Here is a 20591-nt window from a genome sequence, read left to right on the forward strand (position 1 = left end):
CACACACAAAAACATGGCACATGGATCGGAGGGATACAATATTCATGGCAGCACATGTGATCCCCACCTTCAGCTCTCACATGTAAGTATTGTGCTTGTTTGGACCACTTTGTGTTGCATAAAAGCTAAAAAAGAAATCATGCCATGCCCCTTTCAGCACCGTCAACAATCTGCGTCTCCCACTGACAAAGAGATGAGTCAGAGCATCGCTCTCTGAGGCAGCATCGTGGCCTTGACTGCTCAGCAGCAGATGAGCAGGAAGGAGGATGGGGGACGCAACAGTACAAGCAGAGCAATCCCAACCCCGGGCTTCCACAGGACAGAGATACTGTATAGCACACATACTGTACCTTACGTCACCCATCACCTGCTGCACCACATGTCTGCCCTGATGTGTAGGGGGAAAAAACGATGCCGTGAAAACCAAAGTGGTCCCCAGTTTTTGTCGTTTATTGAGAAACAGAGCAGTAAACGAACTTTACAAAAAAACCAAAAAAAAAAAAACAACAAAGTTGTTCGTGACACAAGTGATCTGTTTGAGTTTGATGTTAAACAACGTTTAATGGTTAGCTGTTACAGTCAAGGTAGAGAAGAGAGTAACACACAAAGTGTCTGGGCCCAAAAAATATATATAATTAAATGGTGGGAGATGATGAAATAGCTAATGAACCGGCCAGAGTCTGGCAGTGAAATCATAATATATTTATTCAACAAATGAGTGATTAGCATGGGACCACCTAACAGATTAATTAAGGGATGCACAGCATTTGTTAATAATGTTCATGTTGTAAATATAATAAAATAAGCTAAAGTAGATGTGCGAGGACTCATTTGAGTTTCAGGCCTGGAGTATTTTACCACAGATATTTTATGGGTCAGTGTACCTGTCCTATCTTATTTAATAGGCAGGTGAGAATTTAAATCTAAATAATCCCAAGTTGTGTGTGTAGTCTAGTCTGGTTTTAAGAATCTAAGTTATAATTAAGATAAGGACCGAGCAGGAAGACTGGTTTAAGGCTCTGGTTGGAGAATTTTCCTCCTATCTCAAACATTGTACACACTGTTGATCTCTTGGAGGCTAATTTCTGATTTGTGTTACTGGCACATATAAATAAGAGACTCGGAAACCATCTGCGTCGTGTCTACATCATGGCATTCCTCTCGTCCCCTTCGGCCTGGGCTTTTCTTTGGCTCTTTTTGTTGATGCGTTTGATCACTACAACGAACACGATAACTGCGAAAGGAGGAGACATAAAACAGAAGTCAGTCACTGGAACACAAAACTTCACACTGACACTGTTGGACAGTCTAACGGTTTGTGTGAAACTTGGTTTTATCAGATAACAGATTTATTTTGGGGTTTGTTAGAATTACCGCAGAATCCCAGAATGCCAGCCAGGATCCCAATGGTGGGTCCCATTCCATAACTGAGCGCCGCTCCTTCTGGTGCAACGTAGCAGTAGCCCAGCTCTGTGCAGTTACATACTTTCACTGTGAAGGAGACAAAATGGAAAGTAAAGTATGACGGGCCAGCTGATTACACTAAAATATCATCAACTTTTCCTTATTTTGTTCCTAACTTTTAGCTTTCTATCAGCAGCCTATGATGAACTGGGTGATTTACTGGATACAGCACTAAACTGGGCACTGATGCAGATAATCAGTTATGGTAAAAAGAAAAAACACCCAGATTAAACTCTAAATTAAGATTTTAGAAATCAGGAAATAATAAAAAAAAGACTATACATGTCTCATTTAGCATGTTAAATGTAAAAGTAAATGAAGTGTGGCTTGTTTGGAAGGGCTTTCACACACTCTTTCTGCATTTTGGTGTAGATTATGTGGAATAATTAATGAACATGTTGCGTGATTTTGGATTTTCCTGATTTTTTTTAAAACCTTATAAGAACTATATTTTTTTATTATGTCCTGGTGTGTAAAACATTAGAAGGGATGCCTTTCTTGCTGTGACTGTAGAATATTGCCAGAAGTAAGGCTTACAAATGTGACTCACCCTCAAATGCCTGTGGGACTCCCACACCTGCTTTGTCTTTAACGGTAATGGGAAGTGAGAAGGTTTTATCTTGAGTTGGTGGTTTCTTCAGTTTCAGTTCAGCTGTTGTATCTGTGTGACACACAAAGAAAAACACATAAAATGTTCTAAGCTGAACACAGAAACGTGCGTCTTTACATCTTAGTTTGATGTTTTTCGTTTTACATTACAGATGTAAGCGTACCGTCAACTTGGTTCAGCTCCCAGTTGGGAGATTTCCCGGTTTTGGTGCCAAAGCTGAAAGTGAACGGCTGGGAGAAAGGGTCGCTGTCTGAGTCTTCGGCCTTTATGAGAACAGGTTTGGGATTCTTCATGCAGATGAAGGCCTGGGTCTCCATCAGTTTGGGGACGTTGTCGTTCACGTCCAACAGCCTTACATGCAGGTCACGCTCAGTGGCCTTCTCCGGGTTGGCTTCAGAGGGAATATCAGAGAGTATGAAAAATGTGGTCTCACCCACAAGTAGTTTGTTTTATAAAGGCGAGCAGCGGTCAGTATTTAATGGTCAAAAGCCTTAAACACATGAAGATCTACAGGAGCTTCTGAAAGGTAATGAAAGTGTTTGTATGCAGATGTTTCTTATTGTGTTTCAAACTATTTTAGCCGATATGTCTCACACTGTGTGGCCTATAAAGGAAAAGCTGTAGAGCAGTGTCTTCTCTCACCCTTTTCGAAGGCAGTGACAGTGACTTTGAACGAGTCCACCTTCTCTCTGTCCAGTTTTTCTTTGGTCCTGATCTCTCCTGTGGCAGCATCCAACTCCAGCCAGCCTTGAGTGTCACCGTCCAGCTTATATCTGCACACAAACACAATCATCAATCATCGGTCTGGCACAGTCAATGATGAAGCGCACACTGAGCTGGTGGCCAGGGGAAACATCGGTAGTCAAAACGAATCAATGGTCTGTTTTCTGTACATGTGGTAGTCAGAGAAGAGGATAATTCAAACTAGCAGTCAGTGCTCAACAAGGCCAAAGCCATCAATGCGCTGCATGTGGTGTATCCAGCCACTTCATGCATCAGCTAAGAGGAAGATTAGGATCAGTTAAGGAAAAACAGTTTTGAAAAGCAATGCACTGTGTGAAAGAAGTGAAACTTTGTTTTTTAGACCACGCTTTGTGGAGGAAGTTTATTAAAGTAAAGTCAGGAATTCTCTCAGCTGCTTCCGTTCTACAAAGTTTCACAAAACTGAAATATACACTATATTACCAAAGGTATTCACTCATCCATCCAAATAATTGAATTCAGGTGTTCCGATCACTTCCGTGGCCACGGGTATAAAATCAAGCACTGACTGCATGAAAACTGTTTCTACAAACATTTTTGAAAGAGTGGGTCGCTCTCAGGAGTTCAGTGAATTCCAGCGTGGTACCGTGCTAAAATCCCACTACCAAATTTTCCACAGTCAGCTGTTAGTGGTATTAACGTTGGGAATAAGAGCAATCCAATTACAGAGCCAGGACAGACGATGTTGAGGTGCATAGTGCACATTGTTCACCAACTTTCTGCAGAGTTAGTTGCAGACCCCCAAACTTCATGTGGCCTTCAGATTATCTCAAGAACAGTGCAAAGAGAGCTTCGTGTAATGGATTTGGCAGTGCCCAAGAGAACAGTACTTGTCTGATTGCATTGGGCCAACGTGTGAGCTGTTTTGCAGGAGTTGCGCTTTTAGTTCTAATGAAGGAACTTTTAATGCTTCAGCATACCAACACATTTTGAACAATTTCATGCTCCCAACTTTGTGGGAACAGTTTGGGGATGGCCCTGTCCTGTTCCAAAATGGTTGCACACCAGTACACAAAGCGAGGTCCATAAAGATGTGGATGAGTGAGGCTGGTGTGGAAGAACTTGACTGGCCTGCACAGTCCTGACTTCAACCTGATCCCAAGAACACCTTTGGGGTGAATTACAGTGGAAACTGTGAGGCAGGCCTTCTTATCCAAAATCAGTGTCTGACCTCACAAATTCCCTGTAAACACTTGTTTCCAAGACAAGCTAAAGCTGTTACAGCTGCAAAGGGTGGGCTGACATCATATTAAACCCTATCAATTAAGAATGGGATGTCACTCAAGTTCATTTGAGTATGACGGCTGATAAGTGAATACTTTTGGGAATACAGTGTAATTGTAACAACAAAAAAAATTGCAACACAAGTTTTGACTTAAAATGTTACACATACCTTAACCCCTGGCATTAGGTAGAGGGGCATTACCCTTAGCTGCATCTTCCTGTACACTGTGTATATTTCCTGTATTATGTAGCAGCTTTCACTAAATCTTTAAACAGCTACAACTTTTTAAGTACTTAGGACCCAGACACTGAGCAGTCACTGGTGTGTTTACCCGATCTCTTTGCCCTCTGGGTCCTTTGCATGCACAGTGAGCAGCACGGATCCTTTGGTGATGTTTTCATATATGGTCACATCCAGGATGTCCATGCTGAACTTTGGAGCCTCGTCTACATCGATGACCGACACAGAGAAAAAGGCGGTGGACTCGCTGCCATACTTGAGACTTTCCATCAGCGGCTCTGGGTTACGAGCATCAATCTGGAGCCTGTAACTGGGAGAGGTCTCAAAGTCCAGAGGCTGTTAGGAAGGAGGAGAAAAAAGGTTTTAGAGGAACCACAAAAGAAAAGAGAGGCAGAGATGATGATGAAAGTTTACAACAGAGTGTTGAAAAGCACTAAAATCCAAATGAGTTATATGGACATGCAGGTTTAGGGGTAAACAAGGATCATTTACTATGGCCATAAAATCATGTATGACCAAACTCTAATGTTGCTGTTACGTGCATGATGACTACTAGCTTCAGCTCTTTCATTTTCAACAATTATAAGCAAAAATATAAAAAAAAGATACAAAGACAACAAAAAACTCCATCACGAGAATTTAATAATCTGAACTATTTAAAAGGGACCAGAAATGTTGGAGCAGCTACTTAAAGATCAAAGTTTGCAAGAAATGAAACAGAGAGAATGGAGATCACCACCTTAGCCAGAACCAGATAACCAACACCTTTGCCGTCAGTTTCCACGGCAAAGACGTCGTCGGTGTTTCCTTCAGAGATGATGAACTGGATCTCCGAGCTGCCGGTGTCTGGGTCGTCATTATCTGTCGCTTTGATGGTCAGAAGTGTGTGTCCCAGAGGAGTGTCCTCTGTCAGAGTCTCGTTGCCGTACTGCATACGGACACAGAAACAGACACAGTAACAATGCCAGCCAGTCAGAATGAGGAACAAGAGCCAGCGTTCGAAAGGTTCCCATACTTACATCATTCTTCTCAAACTTGGGCAGCTCATCATTGACGTCAATGACCTTGACGACAACCTTACAATTTGTGCTGAATTCTGTGAGAGAAAAGCCATAAAAACTTCATCCAAAGTTAAAAGCGTTAACTAAACTCAGCCTACAGGTGTGCTTTCATACAGTATGTTACCTGCGTCACTGACTCGGACATTGAGGTTGTAGACCGCATTTTCCCTTCGCCGCAGCAAGTGCAGTGTACGAATTGCTCCAGAAGATTCGTCGATGGAGAAGGTTTTGGAGGCGGTGGGTGGATTTTGGGACAAGATGGTATAAGTCAAAACAGAATTCAGTGTCCCTTCTTTATCGCTATCATGAGCCAGCAGCTCTCCTACGAGGCCACCTGAAGGAGATGCAGTGAGAATCCCTCACGTCTGTCATGAAACTTCGAAAAAACTTTTTTACAAATTGGAAATATTCTTGAATTCAACAGGCTGCCTGTGAAGAAACCACCACCCATATGGATGCTGCGCACCTCGACGGAGGCATCCTTACCTACAGGCTCATTCTCCTGGAACTCAAACACAGTCTCCTCATCGCACACAGGTGCGTTGTCATTCACATCGTCCACCAACACGTAAATCTCCATGGGTGGATCCACTTCGTTGTCATTTTCATCCTTTGCGAGCACCACCAGGATGAACTGGAAACGGAATCAACTGAAGCTCAAGAAAAACTCCTAGAAGTGCGTCTTTATTTTTATATAACTTATTGAACAAATGTGTTATCTACCCTCTCTTTGCTTTCTCTGTCCAGCTTCTCTGTCACCATTATTTCTCCATTTTGTGTGATCTCAAAGGGGAATTTCAGCTCTCGCTCCTTCTGGACCAGTACGTATCTGGCATCAGGGTCATTAGACTGGACCTGGATGGAGAGAGAGAGACAGGCAGGGTCCAGACTAGGATGGTCAGTTGATGGATAAAGATGAGAGGCAGTTAGGAGTATGAATATATGAATCTCAGCACACCTTAGCAATGGTTAGTGGGTATGTTTCCTCTAAGTTTTCTCTAATGCGTATGGGTCCGGGATTCTTCCACAGGTTTTGCTGCACAGCAATCTGGACTCTGCTGTTTCCACTTAGTGCATTCTGCGAAGCTCCTTCCAGGTCCTGCACGCGCACAAACAGGGTGTAGTCTGGGTCTTCCAGGGGGTCCAAGTTTTGCCGTCTCATCTCTGACACCACAAGTGGAGAATAAATATTTTAATTTGAACCAAGGAGTTTTTCTTTGGGGTAAAACTCACTAAAACATTCCAGCAAATCTCTTATTCTGAAAAGCTGAGTCCGATGGACGCGACTAAACCTCTCTCCCCAACTGAACTCATCAACTCAGCACCCAGCGCTAATTGCTGACAGCAACTTCTTCATTACAGTCTGTTTATCTACATTAACACAATCCTTCAATCTGCACCATCATATGCTCCGACTTTAAAGAGCACCATCAAAGCCCAGATGTTGTTGTCTATGTTCTTATTATTCTTCGTCCTTCATCGTGAAATTTCTCCACTGTTGCAGCTGCAACTCAAGCTCATTTTCAATATTAATCGTTTAGATGAGTATTTGCTCCATTAAACTGTTCATCTTGACTATAAAACGTCTGAAAATTGTGTGAGATTATGCCCAGATCTTGTTAACTGACAGCGTTAACTGTTCAGCTTTACTGACGAGTCTTTTGGAAACAAACCTGCTCTCTGCACACAGGTGAAGAAGGGGTTGTGTTCGTAGGGGACCTCCTGCACCGAACAGTAGTCATCGAACTTTCTCTTCAGAGTTTCAATGCTCCGATCTTCTCCCCTGGCATACTGGATGCCCTCCCTTGCCTTTAGCAGCTGCTGCCCTGTTAAAACAACACACACGCATCAAACACCAGCGAGCATGCTCACACACATCGCAGACGCGCTTCAGGTGATCTAAGAGGGGAAACAAACTCCTAATTGAACTCAAAGTAATCAGTGATGAGCGTCACGCGACACATTTAGGCAACCTGCCTTCAATCAGCATTAATCTTGAGTACACAAGATGATCTGCCAGATTACAGGCAGAGACGGTGGCCACAGATTAAAGACTTTTCCACGGATGCCACACAGAGTTCTGTGCTTCTATGGCTGGCTTCAGGTCTCTGTGCAACCCAACGTTATTGTTGTAATCTAAAACTAAACTAAAATTAGATGTGAAAAAACCCAAACATTTTATTTAACTGTGAAAAAAATTTAAAACCAACTGAAACGATTTTGTAAACTTGGAAAACTTACTAAAATATATATATTATGACCTAAATCCATTAAAATAGTGGTAAGTGAAGAAGTGTGCAGAGGTTATAATAAATATATATTTATTTCTCCCTGTATAAACCGGTCATATATACACATGTCAGGTGTGCAGAGGAAATGTCCTCACTTGTTAATTTGGTAAAATTTGTATCACAAACTGCCTGATGAGGATTCGATGGATGTTTTTATTGAGGTTTGGATGTCTACAACCCTGTGAGTTGACTGCTTTTAAAAATGTTCTTTATATTGTAATATCTAAGTTGATTTTCCAAAATCTTGCCTCTGGTATTTGCTATAAATAATAAAGTAATAAAGACAAAATTAACACTGAAACTAATAAAAATTAAACAAAAATGAAACATTTTAAAAAACAATAAAAAATAAGGTAAAATCATAAAACCCAATCTGGAAACCAAAAAGTCAAAATGAAATCAAAATAAATACTTACTAGAAGCACAAATCCCCCTGAAGCTGATCTAAAACTTTGATGTTTTCATTACAATATGAAGACATCGCCTGGTTGTGGCTTCACTGTGATGTCGTAGTGCTTCTTACTGAAGAAATAAAAGGCGTGTTGTGCAGCTCTCTTCGTGCTCTTTCACATGATATATTACTCAATATTGTTTCTTGAATTTTCTTTCAAGCTTAACTTTGACCTTGGGTGCTAACAATGAAAGTCAAGGTCAAATGCTTAACCAACCCAGATACTGACCTATTAAACTGTTGTTAAACTTGAAAAAACAATGGGTAATGTAAAGATTTTCCTGATTTTCACATTTTGTGTGGCCTTCACCTGATTTTCACTAAAATCAGATCAGCTCGAGCTGTTATTGGTATTTACCATCACACTGAATGATAATCGTAAAACTGTGGATGCTGCACTGCTAACACACAGACTGATTACATACTGCTTCCCTCTCCGGGGGGAGAGCTGTGAGAACTTTGGTGCTACCTTGCTCTGTTGTGGAGATCTCTCCAGTGTCGGGGTTGATCTGAAACAGCTTTGTGTCTCGTATGCTGGGGATCTCGCTGACCAGGCTGTATCTCAGACGAGCGTTTGGAGTCTCCGGGTCATCCTGATCCGTCGCAAACACTCGGGTAAATGGGACAGCTAGAGCCACACAGAAAACTTACGTTAAAGTCATAGAGACAGGTATGGTGACTCACACTGTCTACTTAAAGAAATACTGCTTAACCCACATGCATAGAAGGAATCCTTTAAAGGGTTCTCTGAAAAAACAAATACAGTGGTGCACGCTTTATCCTTTGAGCTACACATTAGCTGCACTTTAATTTAACACCAAACATATTACTATGTACTCAAATTAATGGTTGTAGGGTGGCTGGAGCCAGCTGCCATTAGCAGAGAGGCGGGGTACACTATTGGCAATATGTCACATGATCAATTAACTTAACCCAACTAACTGCATTTCTTTGAACTGTGGAAGGAAGCCGGAGTACTTGGTGAGATCAAGCAAACTCTACACAGAAAGGTCAGATGCAGGATTCAAACCCAGGACCTACTTGCTGTGAGGTGCTACCGCCACGCCACACTACTGTCCCAAAACTCTTTCATTTTGACTTACGTTTAAAACTCAAATGTGTAGATCTAAACAAACTTGGTGTCACAGCTTGAGTTTAAAGTCCCAGGTTTGAGCAGAAAGCATTCAGTGGCAAAATGAAAAAGATCAAACATCCACTGTGATGACTGCCCGACTGCACTGAAGACCTCTGCAAGCTGACTTTCATAATCAAGTAAAATTAAAGCCTCGAAGGGGAGAAATGAAGCTCTAATTCTTTTATCTGCTTTGAAAAATCACTCTCATTAAAATGAATAGCACATGTAATTTGCAGGTTATGGACTAAAAGATGCAAACTCCTTAAATCACGTGTACTCTTCAGCATAAAGGTTTACTTAAAAAAGATGAAAGTGTTGAAATCAACAGGGGGCAGCTGTTATTACTGCCCGTGATGAACTAGACGTAAGGCCACCTGTTCTATCATAAGTACTTTAAAAAAGATCGAGCGAGCAAGGATAAAAAATAAATATATGCAAAGCAAAAATGTCACAACAGGTAGAAGTGTGCACAACCTGCTGGCGTATTCTCCCGAACCACAGCTGTGTAGACACTCTGGTTGAAGTACGGTGCTTTGTTGTTGACATCCAAAACATTTATGGTCACATAAATCGGGCCCTCCACCACTTCTTCATCTGCCAGTGCCTCCACCTGTGCACGAACATGAGTTTTTATGCACGAGTGTGTGTCCCGTGTGCCTAATGCAATGTGAGCACGGTTTTCCATGTGTTTGAATAAAGATATCGTGTTACCATGATAATGTAGTGCTCCTCTCGCGACCAGTCCAGAGGTTGTTCCAGATAAAGCCACCCATCCTTTGAAATACTAATGTCTTGCCCACCTTCTCCACTCAGCCTGAAGTTATTAACATGTGGATCTGTCACCTGAAACTAAGGAGTGAAAGAAGCAGACGAGAAAAATCAGGACACTTTGACCACAAAAAACAGGTCTGTTCATCGCTTCTTGAGTTTCATTTGATCTCAGAAAAAAAAGTGGTAACTTTTTAAGTGAACAAAAAGGGGAAAACACCATAACTTCCTTAAAAGATCACATACTTGACAGTTAATCTGAGTATGACTGCAAGTTTCTGATTTGCACGCATTAATGGAAGAAGTACTCTTCTGCATTTTAAACCAGTATATAAATACAACATATTCAAATAAAAACACAAGGATCCGCTGTAAAAACCCCACTGAAGTAAAAGTGCACAACAGTAAAAGTGATCAATGTTAAATGTTTATATTAATGTATCACCGCTGTAACATAAGTAACATCCAGCTGCTGTTGCCATTGGTCCAGGGGTTTCCAGATCAGAGGCTACACTAAAAGAATGGGGTGTTTAGAAATATCTCTATTTTTAAAAGAAGCATGTATCTGTTTTTGAAACTGAAATAACATTAAAATTAACCAAAAACTCACACAAAATGCCTAAAATGATTCATGGAAACATTAATCGTGAAGCATTACTGAGGTATCTGTAAAGGAGTACAGAGTACAGAGCCCCACTTCATTGTAACTCAATGAAAATTCATTGCATTTGGGCACCGCTACAGCTCACCTGGCTGAACAGATGACTCATATGCCAAAAGGTTGCTGAGTTCTGGGTCTGATTCTGGCCCAAACCGTTTGCTGTGAGTCAGACCCCCCACCTGCTCTCTAAAAAAGTCTAATCGATCTAAATCCCATCCGATTACATTAGTGCGTCTGAAGACAGCTGTAGCTAGTAAATGTAAAAATGATTTAACTTTGCCACGTCATTCTCTCTGTAAACATGATAGCTCGAAAAGTTTTTAATGAATTTGGATAAAACTTCATAGGGATATAGATTTGGGTCACGTTAACGATCAGTTAAAATCTGGCTTACATCCACCAAGGTCTTCAAGGTCATCTTGAGATTTAATCATCAAAAATTGACAAAAAATATTATTTTCACAAGTGTGGTGTGTCAACATATAGAAACCACTGTATAAAGATTTCAAATATAATGTCACATTTGACCTCTGACCTCTCCTTAAAGGTAAATGGACTGATCTGAAGGTCAAAGTGATAATAATGCAGAGCTGTTTATAACTATGTTTCTTACTGCCATTGTTTGTCTTGATGACAAGGTATACAGGGCACATAGAGAATGAAATATGGGCATTCTAAATATCAGATTAATGTGGACCTTTGACCTCTCATTTCACATCTGCCCTTCTTTCAGGTTCACTCCATAATGCGCTAAAGAAAGTGTTTGATGAGAAAGAGAAGAAGCTGCCTAGTTATCTAGAAATAAATTGTAGTGTAATATTGTATAACAAGCTCAGGTTATTCATGTCTAGTTATTTAAATCAATGCCTATTATCCATAACCTACTGCTACATAATGTTTGTGTATTCAAAGTAAGCATCTGTGATACCACTTTTCTCTGATTTATACTGAACTATAAATTTCTTAAAGTACTTTAAAAAGAAGAAGAGAAAACATAATGAATATATACAAAATCCAATAAAGTTCCCATAAAAGTAACCACTGTCCAGAGAGTGAGCTGCCTTGGTGGAGGATTGCGCTTTCTGCTGCTTCTTGTTTTATTAATAAATTTGATTGAGTGCTGAGCGTCAGGAACCGCAGGCTTTGTGGGTGTGATTATGCACTCAGAGCGGTTAAAGAAAAACTTTCCCCTGGAGCCAGTCAGAGTATTCTTGTTCTAGGAAGTAAAAATGAATTCCATGTGGACATTTACAAAAAAGGAGATGGATGTAGCACCTATTTTTCACAGAGCAGGTCAAACTGGTTCGGACTCTCTAGAGACTAAAATGGTACCTACAAAACCCACAGAGTCAACAGAAAGGAAAAATCTTTTAGGGCCTGCTAATAATAAAGAGTTACGTCTGAAACTGGCTACCCGGTGGAGCCAGTTATCTCCAACAACCGGACAATGGCCCCAAATACAGCTCCAAACTGTGTGACGACAATTCGAGAGGAAGCAGTCAGCTCATTATGAAGTGCCCAGCGTGGTCACCGGACCTCAAACCGGTGACCACACGCAGGCAGGTGAAGTACAGCAGCTGTTGTGGGAATAGTTTGACTGCATGGTATGCAAGAAATGGCAATGAAACCAATCGAACCGATGGAGCTAATCAAAGTCCAGCAGGAAGTCTGACTTTAAATCCAAGAAACCCAACTTAAGTGTTAAATATCTGCAAAGCTACAGCTGCTGCAAATAGATGACTGATTGATTAAAATGGAGGTTTGATGGAGAGCGAGAGTTTATGGGAGATAAAGTATCGAAATTTCAGGAGCGGGACCATGCCTCCAAACACGCTCCTTCCGGTTCTTATCTATATATGTTCCCCCAGTTCTACAAGCTGTTCATTCTCATTTACGTGCCCCAGCCTCCCTCCCCTTTTTAAGTCTTTAATTTCTTCACTTGTATTTAGTACACTGGGATCTGGTAGGCCTAGGAGCTGCCACAAGTCCCCTTCGAGGCCTCAATTCACATCCAAGCCATTCACCTTTATCTACTAAAACACTGTCAAACCTAAAATGAGAACACGCTCCCAGCTAGTGAAAAAACAATATGATGATGATGTTACCAAACTTTTACAGTAAACGTGAAGGCTTGTGAGATGGCCGACAGAGGAGCAATAACAAAGCAACAAAGATCTGCAACAATACTTTATATTCAGAGTTTTTCTTTTTTACTATTTATTATTTTCCTATCTTGATTAAGATAAGATAACTTCTCAGGTGCAGGTTCTGGTTTAGTGACACTTATCTGACTGAGGTGTTTGATAAATGGAGTGCGTGGCACATGTGCAGCTCATCCACCTCAAAAATGGACAATATTACACCAGCTGCTGCCATGCTTATATTACCTGAAACAAAGGATAGGGCACTGGGGTCGCCTCTGGCACATCCAGCACTGTGTTCTCAAAGGGGCCCTTCTTCTCCTCCAGATCCTTCCCACCAGCCTATTACAGCGCAGAAATAAAGGTTAAAGGTCATCGAGTACAGAAAAGGGCAAGAAAAAATGAAAACCTCTCACACTCATACCTAAATTTGCCATTTTAGCTTTAGCTCCGGTGAAATCAGTCAAGCATTGAGGGCAGTATTTACAGCCCAGTTATTTATTGAACCAAAATGACTTAACAGTGGAGGAACTTTTATATTCGACTACATGATGGGAGAGCAAAGTCTACAGACAAAGGGCCCACGCTCCGTTTAGCAACCCTTTCTGTGAGTGTTTTAAAATGAGTCACTGAGGGCTGTTTCACAGACTCTTCGTTAACCTTGCTGATAGTTGTAAGTGTTTTCTTTCATGCGCTCCCTGTGTAGCATTTATCAACGCTGACTATTTCACAGATCTTTTAACAGGTTCATGCATTTGAATATGTATTGAAGAACAGCAGCAGCAGTTGGCCGGCGCTCGTGTACTCACAATGCTGAGCAGCAGCGGGAGCAACAACAGATGCACCATGGGTGTCATTATCACAGCCTGAGAAGGAAGAGGAAGACGAGGAGGAGGGTTAGAAAAAAATGTTTAAGGAGGTTTCAGAGGTTGTGTCATTTTTGTGGAAAATATTCACTGTGCTCTACTGTTGCGGAAACACTAAAAAACCCATGTAGTGGATTATTACCAATTCCACAGAGGAATCTTTAAACCCTCTCAACCCTTTTCTCCGTTCAGTGCAGTGTGTCATTGATGTGCAATGTCCACAGTGTCACAAAGAAAGCGTGTCCTCTGTCCTTGAATCTGCACATGTGCACTGTATCTCGCTTTGTGCATACTTTGTGCTGAAGTGCTTACACATGGGACTCCACCTACACCTTCCAGGTTAACCACCCACCCGAGTGCACAGAAGAAAATGAAAGTCGATGCCTTTTAAAGCAGCGTCAGGTGTTCGTGTCCGAGTCTTTCTCTTTCTGTAAAGTGGGTGTACACATATGTATATGTATATGACACCAAACCAGTGCAATGACTTTACGGCTGTCTCCTCAGACGCTTGAATAAACATAACTTCAATGAATCTGTAGCTTTTCCTGCATTTTGCATTTAAAGCAACCGTTTCCCCTGAAAAAAATGTACTACACAGAATGCACTGAATGCAGAAGCATCCAAGTTATAAGGCCAGAGTAATGCTTGTTTACTAAAGAAATAATGTGACAGTCGCTACTGACAATTAAAGAAAAATCACACTTTTAATTCTTTTAAGTTGGTAAATAAGATATGTAGAGATTCTGGAGCTGTAAAGTTCAAGCGAAACAGAAGGGTAAAGCCAAAGGGTTGAGTGAAGGTGACATTGAGTCGAGCCAAATGACCTTTTTGTGCCAAAGGACACTTTTGAAGTCACCCCATTGTCTGAACACCTTATTTATCTGCAGGTTTTCTGCATTTTATAAGAATATCTGTCTCCATGTTGTTAACTAACATCTGCTGCGAAGCAGACCTTTAACTGGCAAGTCCCTCAGCAGTGTCACTAGTTTCTAAACGTCCACTTACAGCGACTTAACTGGTATGCAGAGGAGAAACTAACAGACGTTTGACACTTGATTAAATTGAAGCTGGGATAAATACACAAACGTGGATCCAAAGCTACAGGCCCCTCTCGCTTTATCCTCTTAGATCAATGGCTGGATGACCTTTGTCTGGCTATATTCAGCTGCTATGATACCAAATTTAAAGTCCCGTTCACTTACCTTCCTCCTATTCTAAAATGCTGAGAACAACCCAGGAAGAAGGAGAGCAGTAAGGCAGTAAAATATGCCAACACCTTATCTAAGGCCCTGCCAAAGTCAAGTCAAGATCATGGCCCTTCAGCGATAATCTGAGAACATTTTAAACCCGTCATCGCACAATCTATAAAAACCAACACAAGCAGTCCTGTTTGTTTCTGGCGACACACCCGAAAAATAATTCTCCAAATTCTCCTGAAACAAACCTGAAACTTGGGAGACAAGAGAGCGAGGTGGCTTACCTTAGAGGAGAGAGCAACTGAGACACTCGTCAGACTGATCTGAGCAGCTCCATCCTGTCCTGGTCAAACGTTAACCAGCCACTAACCAGCAATGTTTTATTGGATCTAATGATTGTCTAATCACCCTGCCCTTCTGCCAAGCTGGCCAATGGGAAAGAAGCAGACAAAAGCAACAAAGACAGGAAGAAAAGAACAATTATAAATAAAGAATTCAATAAAACACCTGTCTATTAAAGTAAGATGGGGGTTTTATTGAAACACTCAACTGCTTGTGGATTTGTAGAGTACTGATTAGTGTTTGTAAAACAACAAACTCTTTAAAGCAAAGCATTTGTGAATTTTAGCCGGCATGTACGTGAATTCTGGACAAAAATAGAACAAGCGGGGAAAACGAGGGGGGGAAATTTGTGTAATCGTTCTCATTTCTTCGCTGCTCATTGTTTAAGTTTCTGATTACCTCTTAGACTTTGACCTATGCACCATTGCTGTGCTTCCTGGCAGATTTTCCATCAGCAGCAGCGCCTGATAAGGAGCTATGCGTAGACAATAGGACCGACTCCCTGATTGCACTGACAATCCACTGCCTCATGGGAATGCAAAGCTTTGAGGTCAATTCAGGAGGTCAAGACGCACATGAAACTGTAAAAACAGGAAAAAGAAGGTGTGTCTTAAAGGCTTCATCTTTATGACCCAACCTCACACGTATCAGCTGGAATTATCTGTTATATGACCTGATGCATAAAGTCATCCTGAGCTGAGAGGTTTACAAGCTGTGGAGAGCTGCTTGGACACACAAACCACAAAACTGTGCGACTGTAGGAAAACAGGCTGCGAGTGAGTCACTGTTTCACAGGCCTCGCTATTTAACCAGAACCTATGACTGGAGAGTCGATGGTTCAGCGGATGAAGCTGGAAGTGACTCTGTTATGTAAAGCGTGGCTCTGTATGTGCACACAGCCCGGTATTGCGGCCAACACCATCTGCCCGACGCTCTCTGAACCAAACACACTTCCTCTGAATGTTACCTTGGCAACACATTTTTCTGCATTTGACCGTTTTCCCAACAACACCGAGCTTGAGAGCTTGTCCGGTGCCACACTGGGAGCCAAATCACCGTACCCAATCAGACGCGCAGGGGACTAATGTTGCTGAAGTAAGTTCAGGTTTAATGTCACCACCTGACTCATCCTGCATCAGCGCAGTGTTGCTGCGAGACCCTATTTGTCCAAGTGTGTCTCCTTTGTGTCAAAGCTGAGTCACCCATTATCATTTCTCATCAGTGATGTGGAGATGGCAGACAAAAGAGTGTTATTTTTTTCCCTTCCATAAGCTGTTATGTCACTTTATTTAATCAAGCAACACTTAAAACAAAAAAAAGATACATTATCAATGTGGTTTTATGTACAACAAGTGCAAAATACGACACGTATAAATAAAGTAACTGTCAAAAGATCATCGTACACATAATCAAAGACATTAACTGCACAAAGTAGCTTACAAATCATAGCACTTTGGGATCAACAGTCAAAATTTGGCAAAAATCGGAGCAAACTGATCAGGAAAAAAGAGAAGAAAGGAGAGAAAAGGCTGTTAAAATGCGTTTGTTCGAAACACAAACAACAAAATAAATAAATAAATAACTTCCTTTTCTCAGTTTCCATCAGCTGGTCTCTAATCTTAGACATTTCTGTCACACAGACACGAGGCCTCTAACAAAGTTCATTTCAAAGGCAGACAATCTAAGCCGAATCCTCTCAGTCTGTGCCAGATTGCAACGCGTTCCTAACACCGTCCCGGCTGTTTGGAGGGTGGATGTGAACACCGTGAAGGCTGCGTGCGAACCATCCAACTTTGTAGCCACCTCAGATGTAGGCTTATCCTCCACCTAGTAACTTGTTCTCCTGCTCAAAGGTGTGATGTAGATCTGGCTTCATCCATCAGGCTCCTACAGCACAGAGAGATCATGGCAGGACTTGGATTTCAGCCAGAACGCCACGCTGGGGTTGTTCTTTGCCACCACTTTGTCAAGGAAACGTTTGGCTTTCATAGGGATGCTCTCTCGGCGGGTAGTGCAGCTTCTGTGCCTGCGGCGTTTGTTGGCTTCTTTGGAGTCCCGTCGTAGACGTAGCTGTCGCACTATGCCGCGGAAAGCCTCCCAGACGTTGTGCTGCATGGCGGCCGAAGTCTCGATGAACTTGCAGTCGAACACAGCGGCACAAGCGCGACCCTCTGAAACAGGGAGGAGACAGTTTCAGGCACTTGATCATCTTATCAAAAGAAGAGAAGCATAAACAGACTGAGATTAGGCCTCCTTACCGCTCACTGACACCTCTCTGCGTCGCACCAGGTCACACTTGTTCCCCACAAGGATAATCGGTGTGTTCTGGGCAGGGCGGAAGCGACGCAGGGTTATCCGGAGCTCAGATGCTCTCAGGTATGAGGCCCGGTCAGTTATAGAGTACAGCAACAGGTAGGCATCCCCAGTCTGCATGTACCGCTCGTACATACATTCACTGTCAGTCTGAAAAGCACACACAGGGCTTAGTATGCTCACACACAGGCAGGTGAAGTCTCTTCTTTGATTCATTTTGTAAAAAAACTCACCTCTGAATCCCAGGTGTCAATCAGAGTTATAGAGGCAGGCTCTCCATCCACTTCAATTTCCTTTTCAGTCACTTCATCTGAATTTAAACAGGAATCAAACACTTAGATCTGAGTTAAATCAGCAAAACGTCAAACAGCATTATTATTAGAATAACTGCAGTGCTAAGGTTTTATTATAGAATAAGATTTATTAATCCCATAGCAGGGAAATTTACATTGTTATTGTAAATTTACATTGTTATTGTAAATTTACATTGTTATAGCAGGGCAGCTAACGCAAAAATAGAAGACAAATATGCACTATACAAAGTAGAATAAATACAATTTATTTCTTCTACTTTATGATTTCTATTACTATGTTATTTTATATATATTCATATAACAATATATACACGAGTATTACAGGAAGAATAGAAGTGTAACTTTCTCGGGCACTTTAATAAGGTCTTTCTCTCACCTCCACAGAGCTCGCAGTCGTCGCTGTCCATGCTGTCCGCTGCACCGGCGAAGATGCTGGCGAAAGCCGTCTTACCGACCCCGCTGGCCCCCAGCAGCACCACCCGATACGGTCTCCCGGGCTCCGCGGAGTGCTCCCCGGCGGAGTCGGTGGAGATGACTGAGTCCGAGGAGGACCAGCTCCCTCTGCTCCCGTCCGACTCCCCGGCGGAGCTGGCGCAGGATTTGGAGCGAGAGATGCAGGCGGGGACCCTCGCCAGGAGGCTGTCCGAGAGCGGGTGGCTGCCCGCGTCGCAGATGCTCCACCGGTGGAGCTCGTTCTGCAGGCGGAGGCTGTGACGGCGCACACTGGACAGCATGGTGCCGGCAGCAAAATCGGGATGGACTGGATTATACACAGCGGTGGGATTAAACCTCTTCCAGCACATACAAACAGCCTTCTTACTTCTTAAAAGACACTTCAGAAGCTTTTTATCCTTCTCAGGTGAACCAGAAGCGTCTCGTTTCTCTGGGATTAAAGGTGACTAAACTTAGTCTCAGATAATCAGAAGTTCCCCCCTGTTGGTGTCTACTGCATTAACTCAGGCCCAAGACCTCAATATGCTGCTTAAACCTGTTTCTGCGGAACACCGATTTCAAAGTTTAATTCGTGCATTTCCAAAAATACAAATAAAACCCACTTTCTGGATAAATCCCGGAGCGAAATTTACAGCTTCTGCCTTCTTGATGTGTCTGCAGCCTCATCCCTCGGTAATCTCCAGCTGAGTGAAGTCTCTTAATGCCCTGATGGGGTTTCCCTGCAGTTTATATAGACGGATGGGGGCGGGGGGAGGTCACACAAGTAGAGCATGGGAGAGTGGATGCAAAGCCGTGATGTGCTGGGTACTCACTGTTTTGGTTCATGCGCACGGTGTGCGGCAGCTCAGATGATATTAAAATGACTGTGCGGCAGTGACATACGGTTCAGCACCACCGCATTACACGTGTGCAGAGCCTGTAACACTGATATGCTCCTATAGAGACGCCTCACTGCTGAAATTTATTTTATAGGATTCAACCAAAGGTTTGTGACACGTTCCCAATTCGTATTAGAAAGTTTATAAATCCAGGATCAATCTGCTTCTGATTACTGTCACAGTTACACTCACTGGCCACTTTGTTAGGGACACCTATTCAACTGCACATATTGCAAATATCAGCCAGTCACATGACAGAAACTCAATACATTTAGGCGCAATACTGAGCATCAGAATGCGGAAGAAAGGTGTTTAAGTGACTTCAAATGTGGCATGGCTGTTAGTGCCACACAGGCTGGTCTGAGTATTTCAGAAACTGCTGATCTGCTATCTGTAAGGTATCTCTAAGGTTTACAGAGAAGGATCTGAAAAAGAGGAAATATCTAATGAGCCACATTTCTCCAGGGGAAAATGCCTTGTTGATGTTAGAGGAGAATGGCCAGGCTGCTTTGAGCTGATAGGAAAGCAACGGTAACTCAAATAACCACTCGCTACCGCCAAGATATACAGAAGAGCATCCCTGAACACATCAAACCTTTAAGCAGATGGACTACGGGAGCAGAAGACCACTCTGGGTTCCACTATGCTGAGCTAACAGTAAGAAACTAAGGCTTGGGATTGCCAAAACTGGACAAGAGAAGATTAGAAAAACTTAGGCTGGTCTGATGAGTCTCAATTCCTTCAGCAACATTCAGAAGGTAGGGTTAGAACTCGGTATATATCATGAAAGCATGGATCCATCAAGCCTGGTAACAAAGAGAGGAAAAGAGCAACCGCTTTCACTTTGCACCATTTCTTTGAAAATTCAGAGTTTATAAAAAATAAAACCTTTTGTTCCTAGAGTTTCTGAATAAACTTGTTAGTATATTAGGATCCATATGTCTGTGAAGGTTCTCAGTCATCCAGGTCATCGTAGTGTAAAGTGTAAGGAGCTTGGAAAGAAAAGCGTCTGGACTTCTTTAAGTTGCTTGAAGACGTTTCACCTCATCTGAGAAGCTTCTTCAGTTCTGAAGGATTCATAGGTTTAGATCAATACAGTAACTGAATTATTGAAAAATGTAAAACAATCAGTAGCGTATGTATGTTCCCAACTAAAATGGCTTTTCTTTTAAATTTAATACCATCACAAGCAGAATTAAAACCAGCTACAATAAAAACAACAATATCTAGACTTCAGTGGTAACATAAAACAATCAAAATGACTATTTGGATGCTCAAGTTTTATAATGTTGCGTCCATCATATGACCAAAAAAGTGTCTGCTGTGAAAAACATCTTTTATACAAATGCCTGGTGGTGAAATCACTTGTGATCATTCTCTCTTGTGAACCTCCAGCTTTTTCTTTTTGTGAAATCTGTAA

At 42.1% G+C, this 20591-nt stretch overlaps 2 protein-coding genes across 2 annotated transcripts; both read right to left on the reverse strand.

Annotated features, from left to right (window-relative positions):
- Nucleotides 1-435: 435 nt before the first annotated feature.
- On the reverse strand, nt 436-15228 carry cdh17 (cadherin 17, LI cadherin (liver-intestine)). Its single transcript, XM_085422880.1, has 19 exons — nt 15156-15228; nt 13619-13675; nt 13056-13151; nt 9951-10088; nt 9714-9849; nt 8574-8732; nt 7036-7188; nt 6321-6526; nt 6086-6217; nt 5849-5996; nt 5487-5696; nt 5321-5397; nt 5041-5229; nt 4393-4637; nt 2717-2847; nt 2238-2465; nt 2015-2125; nt 1375-1491; nt 436-1234 (listed from the first exon to the last, which is right to left on the reverse strand). The coding sequence occupies exons 2-19, from the start codon at nt 13664-13666 to the stop codon at nt 1143-1145; spliced, it is 2616 nt and encodes an 871-aa protein (XP_085279006.1). The 5' UTR covers nt 13667-13675; nt 15156-15228; the 3' UTR covers nt 436-1142.
- Nucleotides 15229-16492: 1264 nt separating this feature from the next.
- gem (GTP binding protein overexpressed in skeletal muscle) lies at nt 16493-20583 on the reverse strand. Its single transcript, XM_085421821.1, has 4 exons — nt 18217-20583; nt 17760-17836; nt 17472-17676; nt 16493-17384 (listed from the first exon to the last, which is right to left on the reverse strand). Exons 1-4 carry the CDS (start codon nt 18641-18643, stop codon nt 17101-17103), a joined length of 993 nt encoding a protein of 330 aa, XP_085277947.1. The 5' UTR covers nt 18644-20583; the 3' UTR covers nt 16493-17100.
- Between the last annotated feature and the right edge of the window lie 8 nt (nt 20584-20591).

This window comes from Rhamphochromis longiceps, linkage group LG11 (assembly GCF_057381845.1).
Source record: "Rhamphochromis longiceps isolate RC_006_pf linkage group LG11, R_longiceps_female_GT1.1, whole genome shotgun sequence".
Classification (NCBI taxonomy): Eukaryota; Metazoa; Chordata; class Actinopteri; order Cichliformes; family Cichlidae; genus Rhamphochromis; species Rhamphochromis longiceps.

Coding starts and splice junctions, on each gene's coding strand:
- cdh17 (XM_085422880.1), bottom strand. CDS start 13,666: ATGACACCCATGGTGCATCTGTTGTTGCTCCCGCTGCTGCTCAGCATT. Junction 6,527..7,035: donor CACCTGTGTGCAGAGAGCAG/GTTTGTTTCCAA, acceptor TTGTGGTGTCAG/AGATGAGACGGCAAAACTTG. Junction 2,126..2,237: donor GGAGCTGAACCAAGTTGACG/GTACGCTTACAT, acceptor TGTGTCACACAG/ATACAACAGCTGAACTGAAA.
- gem (XM_085421821.1), bottom strand. CDS start 18,643: ATGTGCTGGAAGAGGTTTAATCCCACCGCTGTGTATAATCCAGTCCAT. Junction 17,837..18,216: donor CGACTGCGAGCTCTGTGGAG/GTGAGAGAAAGA, acceptor GTTTAAATTCAG/ATGAAGTGACTGAAAAGGAA. Junction 17,677..17,759: donor TTGACACCTGGGATTCAGAG/GTGAGTTTTTTT, acceptor TGTGCTTTTCAG/ACTGACAGTGAATGTATGTA.